This window comes from Drosophila novamexicana, unplaced genomic scaffold (assembly GCF_003285875.2).
Source record: "Drosophila novamexicana strain 15010-1031.04,08,12 unplaced genomic scaffold, DnovRS2.1 tig00000770-arrow-pilon, whole genome shotgun sequence".
Taxonomy (NCBI): domain Eukaryota; kingdom Metazoa; phylum Arthropoda; class Insecta; order Diptera; family Drosophilidae; genus Drosophila; species Drosophila novamexicana.
In genome coordinates, this window is record NW_020824821.1 from 638,690 (window position 1) to 656,196 (window position 17,507).

General features: G+C 38.2%; 1 protein-coding gene across 1 annotated transcript in view; it reads right to left on the bottom strand.

Annotated features, from left to right (window-relative positions):
• The window catches only part of LOC115763789 (hemicentin-2), an 87,753-nt gene that overhangs the window by 43,923 nt on the left and 26,323 nt on the right, over nt 1–17,507 (bottom strand). Inside the window, exon 2 of the mRNA XM_030706518.1 lies at nt 5,217–6,088. Coding sequence (XP_030562378.1) covers nt 5,217–5,382 — 166 coding nt within the window. The 5' untranslated portion in view covers nt 5,383–6,088. The remainder of the gene's footprint in view (nt 1–5,216; nt 6,089–17,507) is intronic.

Consider the following 17,507-nt stretch of genomic DNA (forward strand, 5'->3'; position numbering starts at 1 on the left):
CCCCTCGCATATAGTTGAGCTAATTAAATGAAAATATTTATGAAAAATATTTTACTAGATGACAACATTTTGTTGAAGCAACAAATAAAATTGCGGGCTTTAAATAATTAATATAAATATTTTTAGAATTTTTAAATGAAATAAAATAAACGAGAAAGAAAGGCTATCTTCGGCACGCCGAAGGTCTAATACCCTTGCAGACCCAACCTTTTCATAATGCTTATAGAGTTTGGGCAAGACATCTTGATAAACAAAATGTTTTTTCATACAACAACTTAATTTTCGACCGATCGTTCCTATAGCAGCTATATAATATAGTGGTCCGATCTTAATAGGATTTTGCATATATATGAGGAGTAACGTAAAACTAATAAATGCCGAGTTTGGTCAAGACATCTTGAAAAACAAAATGTTTTTTCATACAAAAACTTAATTTTCGACCGATCGCTCCTATGGCAGCTATATGATATAGTGGTCCGATCCAGCTGGTTTTGGCATATGTGCTGCGTGCAACCGAAAGACGGATTACTGCAAAATTTCATTAAGATAGCTTTAAAACTGAGAGACTAGTTCGCATAGAAACAGACAGACGGACAGACGGACAGATGGACATGGCTCTATCATCTCGGCTGTTGATGCTGATCAAGAATATATATACTTTATGGGGTCGGAGATGTCTCCTTCTATGCGTTACACATTTCACGACAAAATTGTAATACCCTCTGCAAGAGTATAAAAACCCTGGACCTCGAGTCAGGCAAACAAACATTTATAATATGGAAAGGCCGCCAAATCCAACATTAAAAGAAGAAACCTTTATAAAAATACTTATTAGAACTTTTGTCATATTTATATCATTAATAACATATACATCATATATATCATGTTTATCATTAATATCATTTGTATTATGTGTAGCACATATATCAGTTATATCATTTTGTTGCGGCAAAAATTTCATTTTCAGTTTCATGTCTGACTCATAAGCTGGCCTAGCTTAGCATAGTTATATACTCTCATCATTCCACTGTCAATTGTTTTTATCGGGTACTTCAAAATATATATTTCAGTGTCAAGCGACATCCGATGTCATTTATAATAGCTCGAACTTTGTGACATTTACACAGAGTCCGACATAGTCCACAGTCCAGCAATGTTCGGACTGCTCAGGCTTGATAACGTTTTTCTTATTTTTTTCGTTTCCTCCCCTAGAAGCTGACATATTTTGTGCACCACTTATACATGATTATTTGATATTTCCATACTTTTTAAATGCTCTCATGTAATGTTTGCCCCGGTCCAACTTCAGAAAGCCCTTCCCTAAGGACGGTTGATGGGTTGAACGCCTTCTATCGGCGTCGTCCTTTTCTGATACTTATTGATAAATGATTGTGAAGGATTTTTATTGGCTGTGCTGTCACAACGCTTGTCTCTGGCTTCAGTCACAGCTACCTGCTGATGGCCTGGACACGGGACTAGCTTGTCCCTTTGCCCGCCCATGGTTATAACGGGGTGATACCCGGATCCATAGCTGCCGGTGCTGGAGCACACGGCTGCCGGATCTGTCTTCTGTCTTCTTATCAACAGTTTAGCGGCTTCTGTGTCTGACAGGTGAATAAAAGCAGCTGTCAACACTTTTTCCATGCTGCTGTGTATGTGAGTGTGTGGGTTTGTGGGTGTGTCTGTGTGTGTTGCTTGTGATTGCAACTCCATTAATTTTGATATAAAGCATATTGATTTTGCTTATAAGCGCTTTGTTTAGCTTATATGCTATAAATTCCGCAGATAGGCTAAGGCATTTAATGGCACATTACAGCACTAGCATAAAATTTTGTCAGCTTTTGCTTTTAAGCATACTTTTTGTATACAAATTAATTCAATCGCATTTATATGAATATGGAAATTTTATTGATATCAGAATTTAGCTAAATAAAAAGGGTATTCCACTGCTAAAGCTCTTCGCTGGAAATTGTACTTTTCACTGACAATTGTGGAGCATTTTATAAGCCAATTACGGCTAATTGCTGCATTTGCTAAGGCTCTCAGCCAAGCAAATGGTAATCAACAGTTGGAAATCATGGCCTAAAGACGACATCATCGAAGGCAAATTGAGCCACATTGCGAAAGAGCATTTTATGCCCAACTCCGAATGTCATAAACCAATTCAATGGCCCATAAGGTGCTGACAGGGTGTGTGCGTGTGTATGTTTGTGGACGGGGTGTGAAGGGGAAAAAGCCAATGCAGTTTTGCTTTTAAATCCGCACATTGCTGTAAAATTTATTGATACACTCTGCTTGCAATAAAAATTGATGGCAAAAACACATTTACACTGACAAAGCAGCTGCAAGAGCGAGCTGCGAGTGCGGCGGGTGCCAGTTATAATTTTCCATTTCATCGTTTTGAGTTTTGCTTTTTCTTCTGCCGCAGTGTTTTTGGAGAGCTGTGGGAAAATACGCGAACGCAATGGATTAAATGCGCCGAGCCAAAGTAGGAAAACGCAACGGCGCAGAGTTCTTTCTATGCTGCACAAGGAAAATTCGTGAAAATGGCAGACGGAACTGGAAACGAATATTTTTTTTTTCATTTATTTCGGCGGAAAAATGCGCGAGTGGCATTGGAAAATGGAACAGTAGGGTCGGCAGGGCGGGGAAAAAGAGACAGCCACTGCGACAGCTGAAAACTGACATAAACCCAAAAACGGACGGAAATAAAAGCAGAAAAATAATGTCCCCAACTAAAAAGGAAAGTGAAAAGTTTTCCCACAACAAAAATAAAATAAATACAAATAAATAAATTTCATAAGTAAAAGGCAGCCAACAGAAAAAAAAAATAAATAAAAAAGAGCAAGTCACATAAAAACAATTGTTAAGCTGGCAAAAAACCAAAGCGACGCGTTCTTAATTTTGTTTTTATTGCCATAAGTTATATACACACTACATGGCGTATACGTAACACAACCTAAGGGCTAGCCACGCGCATTACGTGCGCTTTTAGTTCACTTAAGTGTGCCCAAAGTCTTAGATCTTATTTGGCTGAGACACGATTGACAATCGTGGGCCAAGAAGTTGCTCGCCTGGCATGCAAATCATTTTTAAATGCTAACAAATTTCGTTCAATTTATTTTGACGCTGCTCAGAAATAAATTACAACAAAGCCGCAGCCGCACGGAAAAAGTTATGAATAATGTTTAAAAATAAAACCAAACGGAATGGCAAATAAATCAATCTTACACCCAGCCTCTGTCGAGGCAGAGGTAAAAGTCAATGTCGCTGCAGGGCAGCGGGGCACCGGGGCAAGGGGCATAACTGTGCGTCCAGTAAATTTGCTGTAAAAAGCAAAGAATTTGAAGCCATGCACAGCGAAAAAAATCAATAAATATATTTTATAAGCACGATATAAGTCGAGCTACTAGTTGGGGGCTGGGTCAACTGTAAAGTTTTTTTACCCTCACACGGACAACAAGCCCAGTTATGGCATTAAAATCCAACAGCATTTTTTATGGCCGCCCTTCAGTTGGCCAACTTTGAGCTCCTCTCCTGCTCTCGGTCCTCTCTCTCTCTCTCTTTGGCATATTTGTCTGCTCATTTGCGTTGGCTTAAAGTTTTGCCTTGCCGATGGCTGGCTCTTTGTTTACCCTCTGCCAGCGTCTGATCATTTACAATTCAACATTTTGCCCAAGCTCATGAATTATATTTTCATGTTTTGCTTTTTCACTTTTCTTGTTGATCTGGGGCACTAAGGAGTGGTTAGAGGAACCGTCCCCTTAAATCTGTGGAGGCAGCAAAAATACGCTAATAGCTTCTTGTAGAAGCAATGAAGTAAAATCAGAAAATCGACAAAATTTCCTTTAATTTTCATTCTAATTTCCACTCCGAGCACTTTTCCAGCGAAAAGCTGTCGGGCTTCATTAAAATCGTTTATGCTTTAAATAAAATCAATTATTTGCCATAGTAAAAGCAATTGTAGGCTGAATGGAGCCGTGATTAAACCAACGGCTGCCAGCGAGTGAAAATTGGCAGCCTCTTGACTAAGTGAGTTAACTGTTTTGACATGAAGTGCACGTACGAGTGAATGCGATTATTTGCATAAGAGCACGTGGCAAATGCAAGCGAGAAAATCAGAAAAAAAAACAGCTGGCAGCCCACGGGGCTGAACAAAAAACCAATTTATACAGCCAGCTGCGGCCACACAGTTGCCACTACAAAAGGGTTAAACTAATTTGTAAGCTTGTTTGTAACAGCTAGTAGGTGAAAATTGAATTGCAAGCAACGTGTATATTTTCATCAAAGTAAATTTATCTTGCTGTTAAAGATTTTAAGGGAAAGCGCTTCAAAAATTTTATTTTTTTCATTTAATTTTGAATTTAATGGATAGAGTATTTCAATTGCTACTTGCTGTAATTCATATTTATTTTTATTTCTTTTTTTTGCTATTAATTTCATATTTTTAACCTTCTTTTGGGTTCAGCTGTTAAATTGCGCTGCTAGCAATCGTAAATTTGTAAATTGCATCATTCACAATTTTTCGACAGCAACAACAATAGCCGCAACCCCTTAGGACTGAAGTCGATATTACAACATCAGGCCGACAGGCACTCATTCATTTTTAATGATATTTACACATACATACGCACACTTGTATACACATTTATCTGCTAATGAAGCTGTAATTGTACTGAAAGTATCTTCCGCTTTTAACAAATTAGGACGTATTTGTGTAGCAAAATTTATAAACATATACAATTGTAACCTAAACTGATATATTTATTTTTGATGACTAAGAATATTAGAGAATATAATTGAAGACTTTTCACTACGCTTTACTTCTCTGAATGGAAAATAGGGTTTAATTTTAAACTTTTCACGTACAAAGCCGGGTTTGATTAGCAGGTAACCACTTGCTCGGACAAATCTTCAGTAAATCAGTTAATTACTTATTTTGCTTTTCATCACTCGCAAAATCGTTTGCGGCATACCCTTAATAAATATATATAAGTTGCGTTCAAGCAGAATTTGCAAAGTTTTCGGGCTATCTGAGGTCAATAAAAGCTTTTAATTTGATTAATTAACCCAAAAGCATTTCTAGCCACTTTCATAATTAACAAAAAGAGTTAATCAACTAATTGGGTAAAAGCAAATTGAAATGTTAATTGCAGGCCAGAGCACAATTATCTTTAATATTTCAAATTAAGATTGTTTTTTCTTCAAGAACTTACCAATTGTCATGTAGAAAATGCCGCCAATAAGTAGCTGTGCCAGCTGCTTGGACCTATGTGTTGCTCTGTTAGTGCTCCTGGTGGTGTTCCTGGTAATGGTGGTGCTGATGGGCACCCGGCCAACTGCGGCTATTCGCATTTTGGATCGATTTTTCCACAAGCGCATGCTGCGCTCCCGCCCCTCTTTTTGAGAGCTCTGATAATTGTGTTCACCTACGCAGAAATAATGCGAATCTCGGCACTTTCACATTTACTTATATTTCGCTGCACTAAAGAAGGCGGCAATTGCCGCGTCAGAGATATGTAAACGCATTTAACAGCTAGCCGAAATAAATCTCTACTTCTGTTGGTTTTGCTGACTGCGAACACGTGGCGTATAAGAAATGTTAAGGATTTTGCCACTCGGTTTGTTTCACTCTTGATTTCTGCGCACGTTGACGAAATTTTTCGCGCAAACAATTTGACAAATAAAAATTATTTGCTATGAATATATATATGTAGATATAAACGTAAATCGCAAGAGTTGGCGGTCTTTTATGGGACGGTCGCTTTTGCTCTGATTTTTTTTTCGATTTTATTGCCAATTTTATTGCGCAAACTTTTCACACTTCCGCACTTCGACGACTGTTCATAATTTTTGCATACGATTGTTTATTTGTTTGTGCCTGTTATTGTTTTAGTTTGTCTTCTATTTTGTCTCTTTTAGTTTTATGAGCTCTCCACTGGCTGCCCTGTAAGTAAGTCTTTCTTTAGTTCTTCACACTCCGAAGGCTGCACGCGGACGAATTGTTTTTCCAGCTGAAAAACAACATCTGTCAAGTTGGGGCCAATTTCGTATCCTTTGGATTTGTGTTTATTTCGGGCGCATTTATCTGGAATGAAATAAAAGGCAATCAGGGTTTTTAATGTACCGTTAATAGTGGTCGAGAATCGATTTATTTGCTACTGCTAAATGCCAAGTGATTTACTCTACTTAGCCCTATACATTTGTGTGTGTGTTGTGTGTGTGTTGGGCGTGGCCAGCTTCCTTGCATGTGTGTCCCTGTGTTATTGTAGATAATTGCTTTTGCTGCTTTCGTGTTTAGTTTTGCGCTCAATTAATTATCTCAACTTACGCCATTTGCGGACTTAGTGCCCCCAATTGGCCTTGCCACATGCCACTGTCCGCTGCAATTCGTATTCAATGCCGCAACGCCTATATCTCACATATATCTCTAAAATCCATCATTGTATTTGTATTTGCCGCTTATCTAATTAACTACGAAAACAGTTTACAGCAAGACTCACAGCTGATGATAGTGGGTCATTTGTTGCAAATTTTTATTATAAAAACATGATTTGCGAAAAGCAGACAGTTCTTATTGAATTGTAAATATTACAAGTCAAATATTGTTATACCCTGGACCCATTAAAAATGGGTATATTGTATTTGTGCAAAATCCAAATGTAAGTAACAGGCAGAAGGAAGCATCTCCGACCCCATTAAGTATATATATTCTTGATCAGCATCAATAGCTGAGTCGATCTAGCCATGTTCGTCTGTCTGTCCGTCCGTCCGTCCGTCCGTCCGTCAGTATGTATGAATGCAAGGATCTCAGAACCTATAAGAGCTAGAGACTTGAAATTTTAGATGAAGGTGCTCCTAGTGCCTGCACAGATCGAGTGTGTTTCCTATAATCGATAACTTACTCCGTTTTGAAGCAATTGATAAAAATCGATATCGATATCCTGTTTTTTGGGCAATTTTGGTAAATAATAAGAGCTAGAGCCACCAAACATGATATATTGCTTCTAGAATATTATATATATGTCAAGTATCTTTCATTTTATACCTATCGCTACCTCCCCGCTACCACCACAGAGCTATAAATCAAGTTAATAACCGAACTTTTATTGCCAACCAATTTAAGCCACAATTTAAATGCAATTGACCTTTTCGAAATACACAAATATTCTATGGTACAGATATACTGTAGAAAATTTTATAAAGATCGGTTAAGAAAAAACCAAAGTTATATACAACTGTGCAATTGAATGGGGCAACAGCTTTAATAATTTCTGTATACATCTAAACACACACGCGCGTCTGCTTCGCATTCTAACAGCATGGTAATTTTTCAGATCCTTTTTTATGATAAGTTCTAAGTTGTCGGTGTGGGGGTGAAAGTACCTTTTTGCTGGTGTAGCTGTTGAGTAGAGTCGACAGCAAGTAATGCGGTCAGTTGTGAGTTCGAACCCTGCCAAGGGTTTTTTAAAATTTATTTGGTGTTGGAATAAGAGGGTTCAGGGTATCCCCTAGTCGGGAGCTCCCGATTAGAACCTCTTACTTGTTTTTATTATGAGAATCTCAGTTTAAAGTAATTAGTTTATTGCCCATTTTTATTACCATTTGTTTGCTATCTGCACGCTTAATTAAATGTTAATTTTTGCCTTTAGAAATAGTTCTTAAATTTTTCCTCTTTTCATTTAGTCGCTTTTCACAACGGCTATTCATCATTTTAGCTGTATGTATTCAAAAGGTAATTTTTCACAGAATTTCTGTTCATTTTGCTGTCTGTCAGCAGCAGCTGGTGTCCAGCAAGTGGCTCACGCTGTCTCTGTCCCTTCGTCTATTTGTCGCCGAAGCTCTTCGAGCTTCTCAGAGGTTTTTTACAGCCCGTTGAATGCGGAATATTTGTTCTGAGCAAAGCTGTGTAACAGACAGGAGTAAGCAGCCGCTACCCCACAGAGATATATATTCTTGCGTTTAATTAACCGTCTTTTAAGCATGTTTATTTTGTAAAGCTAAATTAGCTTGGCGTTTAGGTTATAGCGTAGCCGTTCATTGAAGACTAGTGCACCTTAAATTGTTTTTTCTTAGTTTTGGCAGAAAAACTGACAAATAAAAATTCATCTTCATAATTTTCTACACGTTACTGTCAACTCATCTACATAAAGGCACACACACACATGACATAAGTAGTTGTGCGTGTGTGTGTGTGTGTGTGTGTATGTATGTAGGGCATCAGAATGTCAGAGAAAGCGAAAGGCGGAGGCAGTTATGCTGAAAGGACACTCCCATCAGCAGCAGCGGCAACGGCAGCGCCTGCTCCCGCACCAGTTCCCGTGCCAGAACTTTGTTCCCCACTTCGCCCGTTTCCCCCATCACCCGCTTGAATGTAGGCCACTGGCAAAATGTTGACTTTAATGTTGCTGTCGCTTAAAATTTATGCAGCTGACGGTCACAGCTCGTCCCGGCTGTCAAGCAGTACTGTGAGATGGAGGAGGATGGCGGCGGGGCGTGGCGTGACGTTGCTGGGATCATGCATCCTGTTTGGTGGGCGGCACAGACAAGTGGGCGTTGCACGAGAGGCACAGTCGAGCGTGCATTTTTCACGAAAATTTGAAGCGCCAGCTACATCTGAAGATTTATGCGGGTCGCTTAATAACTTGCATGCACACACGCACACATTTTCAAACACTCACACATACTCACACACAAATAGAATGATGAACGTAATTAAAAAGTTTGTCTAAACAATTCTCTAATTAAATATTATTTGCCAGTCGGCCACATTGAGCTGTCGGAGCGCTGTCGGAGCGCTGTTTCGACTGAAACACAGTTTTCGAATTCCAAAAATATGTGTGTGAGTGAGTGTGTGTGTGTGTGTGTGTAGGACGAGAGGGTGCCGGTCCCCGGTTTTATGGCTTGAATATTAATGTCTTGACTTTTAGCTGAATGAAATTTTTGGCAAAAGTTTTCGTAGCTGCTATGCCACAAATGTTGCTCAATTTGGTTGTATAGTGTTTTCTATTCCATTGCTCCCGTCCCGTCTAGCACGTATCGTTGGCTTTTCCTGGAAAAACGCAATGCCATCAAAACAAGCAACGGAATACCATGCCAATGGCAACCGCATGACCCCCAACAACATAATAGCTTAATGACAAAACCACCAAGTACATAGTTGAGCGGCCAAATTGAGCAGCTCTCACTTATTCCAAGTGAACGAAGTCAAACATTTCCACCCATTACGAGCTTCAGCTCAATGGTTGATAAGTGGAAAAGGGGCAAACAGTGTGGCGGGAGGGGCAATATGGCATGTGCATTAAAAACATACAACACATGAGCTGGAAAAGGTCACGCTAGGGCACTTTACTTCAATTTAAACACATTTAAATTAACTTCTGTTTGTCTATTCCAAATTAAGCACTGGAAAAGACTGTATGGACATTTTATAGGGACATTTCTAAGGGATTTTAAATAAGGAAGGTATGTTCTATAGTATAGAATCTATAACTAAAATGTAATTCTTTTATGATATGTAAATCTGGCAGAAAAGCATGGTGTTCAAGTCCTTCACCCTTTTAAGATTTACTTTTTGTAGCTTACAATTCACAAGCGGTTATAGATTCGGACTCTGGATAAGCCCTTGCAAGTCAAAAGCCGCTGGCTAACTTAGCTGATGATAGGGGCGGGTTCTTCAACTGGCTATACGGACAACCTGGTCGCACTTAGTGCTTATACCCTGTTAAAAAAATTCTTTTATAAATTGTCTAATGCTACTTCTACTTGTCTTCTACATTTTGAAGATATGTAAAAAACTATTGAAATAATTATTTTTTTCACGTCGAAAGCCTAGGTTATGGCTCGTCTATACATCATATTTTGTTCTAGCCAATACTTTTATATTATATTAACATTTTTATACCCTGAACCCATTAAAAATGGGTATAAGGGTATATTGTATTTGTGCAAAATCCAAATGTATGTAACAGGCAGAAGGAAGCTTCTCCGACCCCATAAAGTATATATATTCTTGAACTGACACGAAGATTTTTCACGCTTGTGGGTGGTTTCGAGGTGCTTGGCTTTGAGTACAAATGCGTCTGTCAAAATAGTTATAGTTATCCAATAAATTAACAACAAATTTCTAAAATTGAAGAGTTTGGCGATTAAATTCAATTAAAGATGATTAAAATCCAATATATTTTTATGTGCAAAAGTGGAGTTTTAAGAGGTTAATTTTTTTTTTTTAGTTATAACTCAGGGAAGCACACAGCTAATTAAATTGATGTAACTGTGCACAAGGGAATTAAATTGAAATAAAATGCATGAATTCTAGTTAGATCCAAGCTTGTTTTTCATTTGGTAAATGTGTTCAGGTTGATGGAAAGGTTTCCGTAGCTACCGCTCCATATAAACAACATTTTCAGATGCAATCGCCAATTGTTGTTTTATGCTTCTTTGAAATTTATTTAATTTTTTTTTCGTCGCTACACTTTGGCGTTCTCTCTTGGGAAATTTATCTAAATATTGTTTCAAAACTTCAACTTGTGTGCGGCTGCGGTCTGCGCTGCATATTGCCATTTTTCGCACTCACTCAGAATCTGTTTTTGCCTCAGCAGACAATGTACATTGGACAATGCTTTGTATAGGGGCGCCACTCCAGCTCCGAGCACACCCCCAACCCTTCCCTGTACGACCCTCTCTCTGCCACACTTTGCTGTTGTGGCACAACATGCAGCATAGTTGACACAACTAAAGACATTACACAACAGATTATGTGTACGTCGCTATATTTAAGTTCGCATGCGTGTGCCTGTGTGTCTTTGTGTTAGTGTGTTGCTGTTAAAGTGTGCCACTCTCACGCACAAAGTGTTGAGCAGATTTACAACAACAAATTTTTATGTTATGTGTGTGAAAGAGCGTTGACGACCCAAAGCCCCTTCCCCATCCATTCTTTGAGAAACCCTAACTACCATACCCCGCCCATAAATGAGGCCCACCAGCATTGGTTTATAACGAGCTACATGCTGAGTGTGCGTGTGTGTGTGTGGGTGGAGGGCGCTACAGTTGTTCGTTCTTCGACTGAATTAATGTTTTTGCGCTCCCTCGAACCCAAAAAGGCGCTCCTTCCAGTAGCTGAGCTGCGAGATGCGTATCTTGGCCAACTATAAAGGTACATCTACATATGTAAACATGTGTGTATGTGTGTGGGATTGTCTTCTCTGACATGACCGTGTCTATGCCTATGTCTGTGTCCATTCTCTAGGCACGTGCAGCTGTCCACATTCGATGCTGAGACATTGAGTCCGGGCAAAATAGTTGCTTGTATTTACCACCTACCATCCACACAAACAACACTTCCAGTCTTGTTGCCCGTCTGTGTGTATCTGTCTGTTTTTCAAACTGGTATCGTGTTGAGCATTTGTTGTGTTGCTTTTAAAGGCTTTTCTATATACCCATATATAAATGTTTATATATATAAATTTTTCTGACTTTCATTGTGTCGCTTGAAAAATACATTTTGCTAATATTTACAATGTTCTTCGTTTGGCCCAATTCCTCAAATCGAACATTTCTGTTTTCGTTTTCACTTTTAACATTTCAATGTAATTTTTTCGAGTCGAAAAATAAATTGCAGTTTAAGTGCAGCTTTTTGTGTTCTTATAGAGCCAGTCGCTGTGAATAAACCATTGAATGTATTTTATTTATAGATCTGTATTTTATTTATAGTAAAGAATTGTGTCTGTAACTGCTTCGGCTTGAGTTCCATTCTATTTGCTATTTTACTACATACCAACTTCACAGTAAGCCACATTTGTTTGAATTCCTGTGGCAGTTGCTCAGCTCAAAGCCACATCCTTTTGTGCTCTACAGCAGTAACTGTGAGACAGGCAATCAGGAAATGGCATAGTAGAGCAGCTTTGGCCAGCTGCCACGCCCACACACACAACAGCAACAAACTTTGGAAATATAACTCATGCTGTTTATGAGAACCAAAGGAATCGCAGTGTATATATCTTTCATAATCCATAAGAGCTGACCAAAAGCCGCAGATAGCCGAACGTTGGGCACGTTTTCGAAAACACACACAAACACACACACACTCGCATACACTTGCACATACACGCCTAAGCAATATTCGCACATAAAAGTTAACTTCTTTCTTTTGTTTTCTAAACGAAAAATATGTCTGAAGAGGTCAAGCGTCTGTGGGCAAGCGCCTGTACAACTGGGATGCGAAACGTAAAGTCTATAAAAGAAAATATTGCTCCATCGAATCCACGAGCAGCTGCCGCAACTGGCCCTCAACTCTCTGCAGCTAACGACCACCAGCAGCAGCAACAACAACAACAACAGCAGAAACAACAAATGAAGCAAAAATAAAGTCGGCTATAAAAATCTCAGGTTTATATTTTTGTTGGGATCCAGTAAATGGACACAGTTTGTTTTTGTTCCTTATCGCAGCTCAAAATAGCTTTGCAAAATCTTTGCAGCAATTGTTTCACGTCGTCACGGCGAGAAATGGCCAAATTTAAGAGCCTTGTCCTTGGCAATACGGATCAAAGCAGTGAAGTCTCGAAAATCTGGCTATGGTTCTTAAAGAAAATAAATAATGTAGAAGAATATTAAAAATAATTGATGTATTTAACTATTTTAATAAAAGGGTATCTCAATAATTTTAATCATTTAATTTATTTCTTTTATATTTCATTATCAGAAAGTAACTTTAGTAAAATTCCAAAAGGTAATCAAGAAAATTAAAGTGCAATAGATTCCCATTCAGAAAGGGTATTGATATATTATTTACGTATCAAAATCAAAATGAAGTTTTTGCGGTATATTTTCATATTTTCCCTGACAGGGTATCGCTTAGTCGTGTATTTACCTGAACCCCAGTATTGTACATGTTTAGCTAATAAATCACAGAAAGTGCAGACATAAAAAGGTAGCAAATGCTATAAACTTTGATCTCTGAATAAATTGCATGCACTTAATCATTTCAGGAGGCAAAGAAGTTAGACTGGATCGTAAGTATATATATACATATATAACTATAACTCCTATACATGTGTACATGTTTGTAGGTGCATACCATGCATGCGAGAAATAACTGCGGCCTTTATTCATTAGCACGATGAGAGATATTGGCTTAAGCTCAATAAAAATTTAATTTATGTCCGGGGATTTGAGTCAATCGTGAATTGGGCGTGGCACATTGCGCATACGCACCATTGGTTCGCCTCGATACGGTTGTCATTTTGGAGTTAGTTTTGAAACGCACAACGAAACCTACGCCCCCAAAGCCCCAACGCAATTAGGTTCATGCTCCCTGAACAAGTAAGCTTAACTACCGCCCAACCCCTTTTGCAAACATAATTTGTAGGACAAGCTACTTAACGGCACAAACTGGGGGCCAGCAGAATACTCGTTAAATGGGTGTATGTATATGGAATGTTTATGTATATGGTCTATAGAAAATAGCATTCTTTTTTTTTGCCGGGACAAGGGCATGCTGTTTGGCGTCTACTTAAATGCAGCGTAATTGCATGGGGGAAAGAGCGAATAGGTGTCTACACTATCTAAACGTTTCGGAACTGGCGCTCTGGCATTTTGTGTTGAAATTCCCTAAAAATGTTCGCACATGCAAATTTGCACTAAATTCAAGTGAATTTTTGCCAGTGTACACACACATACAGCTCATATTGCATCCGGTTTGCATGTTTTTGTTTACTTAATTGCATGCAACTTAAGCTATATATGTGTGCTTAACAACAACAACAAGTGCAACAATAATGCGGCAACATCAGGCGCAAATACAGTTTGCAACACTGTGGCAACATCTTTGTGCCTGCTGATGCTGCACATGTTTGGCATTAATAAATCTTTTGTTTGCTAATAAATTTCCAAACAGCTTCGCTTGTTGTTTGTTTATGTCGTTCATATGCTGAATTTGCCCACTTTCTGCTCGGGCATGTTATCTGCCCCTAGTATCAGCAGATGGCTAATTAGCAAAAATTTACATTTAGGTAATTTATATTCTTCGATACATATGAAAAGTCTGACTGAGGCGAATACAGATAGACCACAAATAAATTATATAAGAACGAAAGGGACTGCTTATAAATATAAACTCGAAACTTAAATATTTATAGGTATGTATTATTTTTGTGGATTGCGAATCTTTAGTTTACAAATTTTCTTATTATTGCGATATATCAATGTTAACTATCCATATCAATAATATATATATTTAAAACTACTTGCCCTGACTGACTGAATGGTGAACAACGCACAGCCCAAGCCGTAAGAGAGGGAAGCTGAAATTTGCACTATAGTTACCTTATGAGATGAAGGTGCACGTTAAGGCCGGGTTTCGGCAAATTCAACCCGCAAGTATGGAAAAATCGCGAAAAACGTTTGTATGAAACGGCCTCAAACTTATTAAAGATCTTCACTCAATTTCATTTGAGGCATGTTTCACACTTATCGAAAAATCTATTCCTAAAATTACTTTTATAAAAAATATCAAATAATTGTAATAGTAAAGTTTCATATTTAGAATATAATTTTCTATATTTAAATTTTTGTTTTGTTTGATTCATATTACAATAAATCAAATTTGATCATTTATTTTATTATATTCTTATCATAAGTATTAACTATTATCCTCTACTTTTGGGGAAAACAAATTTTTTGATCATATATTTCGACATTCTTTTTTTTTTGGTGAATTAAAAATCTCAAGAAATCAAATTTAATTGCCACCATCGTTGGCTGTTAGCAGCGATTCTGCAATGGACTTGATTAAAATTTGTTGTGTGTGAATATCCCTGGCGTAGCCCCTGAATAGCATGCGCTTTTTGGGATCGTTTATGCTGCGCGAAACCAACTGACCCAGGGCATAGGCCACCACTGTGCCCGAGCCGCGATCCAAGGCAATTGCAGGCACCAAACGAAAGAGAACCGGCTCCAGCTGTGTGCCAATCACATTCAGCGGACTGATGATGGCCTGCCTTAGCTCGTTGGCAATGGCACCTACCAATTCTTGATCAACCCGAAAGATGCGATCACAATTATAGACGGCACTGTCAAACAGACGCTTGGTTATTTCGCCAATATCAACCGTGCCAGCCCTACGCATTGGAATGCCCTCATTCCCTGGAACAACTTGGCTTGGCTGCGCACTCGCCACATCCATCTCAAAGATGAACTCTTCAATGGCAACGTTTTGGATGGTGGTTACAACAGTCTCCTCCTGGATAAGGGAGCTCTTGAAAGTTTCAAGATCTTGTTGGGTTTCTAGGGGTATCTGCATTGGAAGCGGTTGCATAAAGTCGCTTGGCGTGTTGTCCTCTATATCCACACTCATTTTAAATGTATTTTTATCTCGTAGATTTGATTATTTTTCTTGTCTAATAAGCTTTATTTTATATCAAATTTATTTCGATGGTTTTGCTAATTAATGCGAAACTTTGTTCAAAACATCCCAACCGCGTGGATTTTATTTCTTCTGTATTTGCATAAACTTTAGGGATGTAAATATTGTGTGACCGATAAATTTCAATAGCCACTGAATATCAGTTGTAACTTTTACTGGTTCACAGTCACAGTCACTTCATTTCTAAGCAAGCAATATGATCAGCAAACATTTATATGTATTTTTTCAGCAAATCTCGATAATAAATTGAAACAATGATATTAATCGATAATCAATAAATATCGATATGTGCTCTCTACTAAACGCTTAATCGAATTCAAAGAATTACTGACAAAATTAAAAAACATGGCATGCTAAATGTCTAAAAGAAAGTCTGTATCCCTTCAGAGTTAGCAACGTTTCTCCTGTGTAAGCTTTTAAATAATAATATTGTCAGAGCCTCTGTTGAAAAGCCAAATCAATTGACCAAAAACAGCAGCCCAACAATTTTCCAACTACAGTCATCTCGTTTGGAATTCCGTTGTGTATCAAAATGTATTTTTGCATATTTTACAATGACCAGCCCAGAACCACCCCTCATTACCATGGCTCTCACATGGCCAAACTGTAAAAAATAAAAGTTTATCATTTCGCACGGTGTGTTTGCCACTCTTTTATTTCTGGTGCGGGCCGAGCTGTCAACTGTTTACACAAATTATTTAAACATTTTCCCACGAGTGTCAGCACTTGGCGCTTGCTAACCCATTGGCCACGCTCCCTGCCCACCCGCCTTGCATTAGGGAACTCCCCGATTTGGCAACGCCCGTCGACCGCAATGAATTCTTTAATATTTAAGACGGCTTTTGAAAAATGCAGAAGGCTGTACAGACAAAAGCCTTAGCCGCGGGCCCAGTTAGCGGCCGTTATGTAAAATATGATGAGGGATTTGGTTCAGATAGACACACACAAAGGGGTGTGGCGGGGGCGGTACGACAAATGTAGCGAAGCGATGCCAAGCGGATTTGAACGCGTCATAAAAGTTAAAGAGAAGCCAAGCAGGTCGCAAGGTCGCTCAACTGTGCGAGAAAGTGTGTGTGTGTGTGTGCATTTAAGCTGGAAGCCGGGGCTGTTTGGCAAACAGCTTCATTAAGATAAACCAATAGCTGCTAAGTTGTTAACATTAAGCATACATAATGAATTAAAGGCACCTGCGTAGAAAACTTTAAGTTACCTTTAAGACACAGATATACTCACACACATACACATTAACTAAATTTCATCTTAACCTCAACAGCAGCTTACAACCAGCAGAGCTGTTTATTCAGCCATTTTCTATCTAAATGTGCTTACATTAGGGGGTTCTAAACAGATAGCTGTGCTAAATTGCAGGTTCTGCAATTCTGGCTAGTTTCGAACCGAACCATTTGGGAGAATAATTGTCATTATGTTAGATCAGAAACAAATTGAATTTAAATATGAATGTGATCATATTGTGTAGCGATATGTTGTAAGCAACCCAGCGCAATGTGTCTCAATTATCGATAAGGTATACGATATTAGATACGATATCGATACTTCAAACGGAGACATTAATTCAGTCATAGTATCGTATAGACTAAATGCGAATTGCAAAAAAAATATAAATTAAAACCAAGTTTAGTTTATCATAATGCATTTTTTTAATGCGTAAGAACGGTCTAAGTATCCTACTATATGGACCAATTCAAGGCCTAATGATCACGATATCTCGCACAATATTTGGTACCCATTACAGTACACATATTTGGGCTTAGTTTTATTTGTTTGTCATATCAGTGAAAAGTCTGGGTTGTCAGAATTAGATATATTTATTGTGTTACGCTTATTGAATTTTATCCGTGAAATACTCTCATCATAAAATTATCATATTATATATGAGATTTTTATTTTATAAATAATTATATTTTATGTACGTTTATTCTTTTTATAATCAGAAGCTTTGGAATGCTGCAATAGATAATCCAGACTTCAAGTGTAACATTAAAACAGGTGTAGATATGAAGTAATTAGACTAACAAGCTCTTAGCTCTTTTTAGCATAAGACTTAGCTAGTTTTTTGTAGTGAAAG